The sequence below is a fragment of the Perca flavescens genome, chromosome 12 (assembly GCF_004354835.1).
Source record: "Perca flavescens isolate YP-PL-M2 chromosome 12, PFLA_1.0, whole genome shotgun sequence".
NCBI classification, from domain to species: Eukaryota; Metazoa; Chordata; class Actinopteri; order Perciformes; family Percidae; genus Perca; species Perca flavescens.
The window spans coordinates 35,223,424-35,228,423 of record NC_041342.1 but is presented as its reverse complement, the minus strand read 5'-3'; the positions used below and the strand labels follow the sequence as shown (position 1 = coordinate 35,228,423).

General features: G+C 46.9%; 1 protein-coding gene across 1 annotated transcript in view; it reads left to right on the top strand.

The window, feature by feature from the left end:
• Nucleotides 1-5,000, top strand: part of adhfe1 (alcohol dehydrogenase iron containing 1) — a 33,777-nt gene that overhangs the window by 27,592 nt on the left and 1,185 nt on the right. The window contains exons 10-14 of the mRNA XM_028594190.1: nucleotides 277-375; nucleotides 2,435-2,466; nucleotides 2,530-2,576; nucleotides 4,203-4,299; nucleotides 4,646-4,803. Of these exons, the coding sequence (XP_028449991.1) occupies nucleotides 277-375; nucleotides 2,435-2,466; nucleotides 2,530-2,576; nucleotides 4,203-4,299; nucleotides 4,646-4,803 (433 nt within the window). The remainder of the gene's footprint in view (nucleotides 1-276; nucleotides 376-2,434; nucleotides 2,467-2,529; nucleotides 2,577-4,202; nucleotides 4,300-4,645; nucleotides 4,804-5,000) is intronic.

Genomic DNA, 5,000 nt, shown 5'->3' with positions numbered 1-5,000 from the left:
ACACACAGCGACAGACACACACACACACACAGAGACACATACACACAGACACACACAGAGACACACACACACACAGCGACAGACACACAGAGACACATACACACACACACACACACACACACAGAGACACACATACACAGCGACAGACACACACACACACACATCTGTCAAACAACAGAGAATGTTCTGACAGCTTGTCTTTTTCTCTGTCTGTCTGTCTCTCTGTCTGTCTGTCTCTCTCTCTCTCTGCCTGTCTGTCTCTTTCCCTCCCTCCAGAGCAGTGCGGGACCCTGAGGATGTGGAGGCGCGGTCCAGCATGCACCTGGCCAGCGTGTTCGCCGGCATCGGCTTCGGCAACGCCGGAGTCCACCTGTGGTGAGAACCAGGAAACCTCCATGTTGTCTTATAACCTCCAGACTCTGGAGATAGTTTAAAGGTTCCCTACGGGGGGGTCTTTAAAGGTGCCCTGCCACATGTATTTAAAGGTGCCCTGCCACATGTATTTAAAGGTGCCCTGCCACATGTATTTAAAGGTGCCCTGCCACATGTATTTAAAGGTGCCCTGCCACATGTATTTAAAGGTGCCCTGCCACATGTATTTAAAGGTGCCCTGCCACATGTATTTAAAGGTGCCCTGCCACACGTATTTAAAGGTGCCCTGCCACATGTATTTAAAGGTGCCCTGCCACACGTATTTAAAGGTGCCCTGCCACACGTATTTAAAGGTGCCCTGCCCCACCATTTAAAGGTGCCCTACCAAGTATTTAAAGGTGCCCTGCCACACGTATTTAAAGGTGCCCTGCCACACGTATTTAAAGGTGCCCTGCCACACGTATTTAAAGGTGCGCTGCCACACGTATTTAAAGGTGCCCTGACACATGTATTTAAAGGTGCCCTGCCACACGTATTTAAAGGTGTCCTGCCACACGTATTTAAAGGTGCCCTGCCACATGTATTTAAAGGTGCCCTGCCACACGTATTTAAAGGTGCCCTGACACATGTATTTAAAGGTGCCCTGACACATGTATTTAAAGGTGCCCTGACACATGTATTTAAAGGTGCGCTGCCACACGTATTTAAAGGTGCCCTGCCACACGTATTTAAAGGTGCCCTGCCACACGTATTTAAAGGTGTCCTGCCACACGTATTTAAAGGTGCCCTGCCACATGTATTTAAAGGTGCCCTGCCACACGTATTTAAATTAATTAAACCATTAATATCATATCGCAGCAAACGCTGTCTGCGTGAAGTTTTAAAAAACTGTAACCACACTTGAAACCAACCGTGACTCTCTGAGACTTCAACAAAACTGCAGACAGTTTACTTGGTCCTCACCTCTCTCTCTCTCTGTGTGTGTGTGTGTGTGTGTGTGTGTGTGTGTGTGTGTGTGTGTGTGTGTGTGTCGGTCGGAGCTCCCCTCTCTGTAAATATGCAGAGAGGACAGATAAGCTTGCGCTCAGGCGCTTTTGGAACCGAAATTTGGCACCGAAAGATAAAGAATTTTTCGATACTCATAGGATCGGAGTATTTTTTTCGATACCATAAAAGTATCGACGTTTGGTACCCAGCCCTACTATCAGAATCCCTTTACCCAGCCCAACTGGGCAAGCTCATGAATATTAATGAGCTCAGGCAGCATTATGTCAGACTGACCAGCTGTTGTGATTGGTCTGATTTCTCTGCTTATTTCTGTTCAGTGTCTAGAGCTGACAGAGGAGGTAGCAGTTCATCTTCACATTCACCACATAACACAAACACATATGGACCTAATAGATTTAAAAATATAAACGTAAAAACGGTTTTGTGTGGCAGGGCACCTTCAAATAACAATCCCTTTATTTCTCCATTTATACGTTTTTTGGGAGAAAACTCTAAAAAGCTCTTAACTAGATAACCAGATAATCCATTTAAATAACTTTTATCAGTCCTTCCAAAAAAAATGCGAGTGAGTTTTTTTTTGTGATTGTTGCGGGGCAAAAATCCTTGATTATGCGGAATATGCTATATATGATATTTATGCAGTTTAATACGATGAAATTGCGGGAACGTGCAAATACTGCAGTTTGATGAAAAAGAGAAAAAACAGTGATTATGAGATATTGAATTATGAGATTGCATAATCACGTTTTTCTGGAGGGACGGGTTTTAAAGGCTGTATTACAGTAAAGTGATGTAATGTCCTGACCTCACCAGACCTGTTGTAACTGTTCTATTATTCACCTTTACCCACTTAGTCATTATATCTACATTTTATGATTATTAACCTAAAATCTCACTGTGTAAATATTTTGAGAAAGCACCGATAGTCAACACTACAATATCGTTGCAGTATCAATATCGAGGTATTTGGTCAAAAATATTGTGATATTTGCTTGATAAATACTTTTGTAGTACGTATGTTTTTCTTGATGTCGTGATGTTTTTCTCTCTGCAGTCACGGGATGTCTTATCCAATCGCCCCCGGTGGTGACTGGGGAACACAGCTCCCTCTAGTGGTGAGTGTGACCTAGTGGGAGTGGGGAACCACAGCTCCCTCAGTGGTGAGTGGGGGCTACAGTGTGGAGCACCCTCTAGTGGTGAGTGGGAGGAACTACAGCTCCCTCTAGTGGTGAGTGGGGGAACTACAGCTCCCTCTAGTGGTGAGTGGGGAACTACAGTGGGAGGCAGCCCTCTAGTGGTGAGTGGGGGAACTACAGCTCCCTCTAGTGGTGAGTGGAGGAACTACAGCTCCCTCTAGTGCTGAGTGGGGGAACTACAGCTCCCTCTAGTGGTGAGTGGGAGGAACTACAGCTCCCTCCCTCTGGTGGTGAGGGAGGAACTACAGCTCCCTCTAGTGGTGAGTGGGGGAACTACAGCTCCCTCTAGTGCTGAGTGGGGGAACTACAGCTCCCTCTAGTGGTGAGTGGGAGGAACTACAGCTCCCTCTAGTGGTGAGTGGGGGAACTACAGTGTGGAGCTCCCTCTAGTGGTGAGTGGGAGGAACTACAGCTCCCTCTAGTGATGAGTGGGAGGAACTACAGCGTGAGCTCCCCTGGTGAGTGGTGGTGGGAGGAACTACAGTGGGGAACTACATGATTCGTGGGGCGATTCCCTCCATTCAGCATTTAGTGTGCCCACTTCTTCTGATGAGGGGATGATCATTTTAAGACTAAGTGAGTGGGAGGAACTACAGCTGGAGCCAGGAGTTTTGGGGTTAGTGTGGATGCTGAGTGTTTAATAAAACCCTCTCAGGTGGTGAACAACAAAGTAGAGCCAGTGGGGAACTATATCAGGCTGAGGTGGAGCAGACTTCCTCACATAAGCTCCTCTAGTGCTGAGTGGGGGAACTACAGCTTATTCCAGCAGCCACCACCAGCCCACCAATAGGGTGGTGAAAGTGGGAGGAATTTACAGCGTGGAGAACTTTAAAAAAACTCCCAGTTAAAAAAAAAAAACAACTGTGAAATTTTCCTTAATACTTTTTCATATTTAAAATTATGTCATCGCTATATGTCACTTACTGATATTTTGTGGTGGAATAACTTGTATTGGGGGAATTTTTTAATCTTTTTCTATTTAAAGAGTGTTTTTGAGCTCCTAGTGCTGAAAGTCACTAAAGAGAAGTGTGTGTGTGTGTGTGTGTGTACAAAGGCCGGTATGATGAACAAAATGAGCTCGATCATTTTAAATGTGTGTGTGTGTGTGTTTTTATTCCAGAGACTGAGAGTGTGTGTGTGTGTGTGTGCCTGTGTGTGTGTGTGTGTGTGTGTGTATTTTCTACTTAAATATTTTTGTGTGTGTGATGTCCATTTGTGTGTGTGTGTGTGTGTGTGTGTGTGTGTGTGTGTGTGTGTGTGTGTGTGTGTGTGTGCGTGTTTGTGTTGTGTGTGCCTGTCTGTGTGCTGCCTGTGTGTGTGTGTGTGTGTGCAATAGGTGTGTGTGTGTGTGTGTGTGTGTGTGTGTGTGTGTGTGTGTGTGTGTGTGTGTGTGTGTGTGTGTGTGTGTGTGTGTGTGTGTGTGTGTGTGTGTGTGTGTGTGTGTGTGTGTGTGTGTGTGTGTGTGTGTGTGTGTGTGTGTGTGTGTGTGTGTGTGTGTGTGTGTGTGTGTGTGTGTGTGTGTGTGTGTGTGTGTGTGTGTGTGTGTGTGTGTGTGTGTGTGTGTGTGTGTGTGTGTGTGTGTGTGTGTGTGTGTGTGTGTGTGTCTGTGTGTGTGTGTGTCCTCAGCCTCATGGTCTCTCGGTGGTCCTGACGTCTCCGGCGGTCTTCACCTTCACCGCCCCGATGTGTCCGGAGCGCCACCTGGAGGCTGCCCAGATCCTCGGTACCTTTCTCACACACACAGAGACACACACAAATAAACACACACACACACACACACACACAGAGACACACACAAATAAACACACACACACACACACACACAGAGACACACAAAAAACACACACACACACACACACACACAGACACACACAAATAAACACACACACACACAGACACACACACACACACACACAGACACACACACACACAGAGACACACACAAATAAACACACACACACAGAGACACACACAAATACTCACACACAAATAAACGTGTTGCGTTCAGGTGCAGTAACAGACTCTCTCTCTGTGTGTGTGTGTGTGTGTGTGTGTGTGTGTGCGTTCAGGTGCAGACACGCGGCAGGTAAAGCGAGCTGATGCGGGCCCCCTGCTGGCCGAGGTGCTGCGTGAGCTCCTCTTCTCGCTGCAGGTGGAGGACGGGCTGGTTGCCGTGGGCTACGGGACGGAGGATATCCCGGCGCTGGTGAGAGGAACTGTCCCGCAGGTCGGTGCCTTCAATGACCCTCAGAATGGTCGGGACGTATCAGAGCCCAACGTGTGTGTTAGTCGCTGTAACCATGGTGACTAGAGATGTTTTAACAGAACGATGTGAAAATCTTCCTTTAGTTCAATAAACTAAACAACAGATACACACACACACACAGACACAGACACACAGACACAGACACACACACACACACA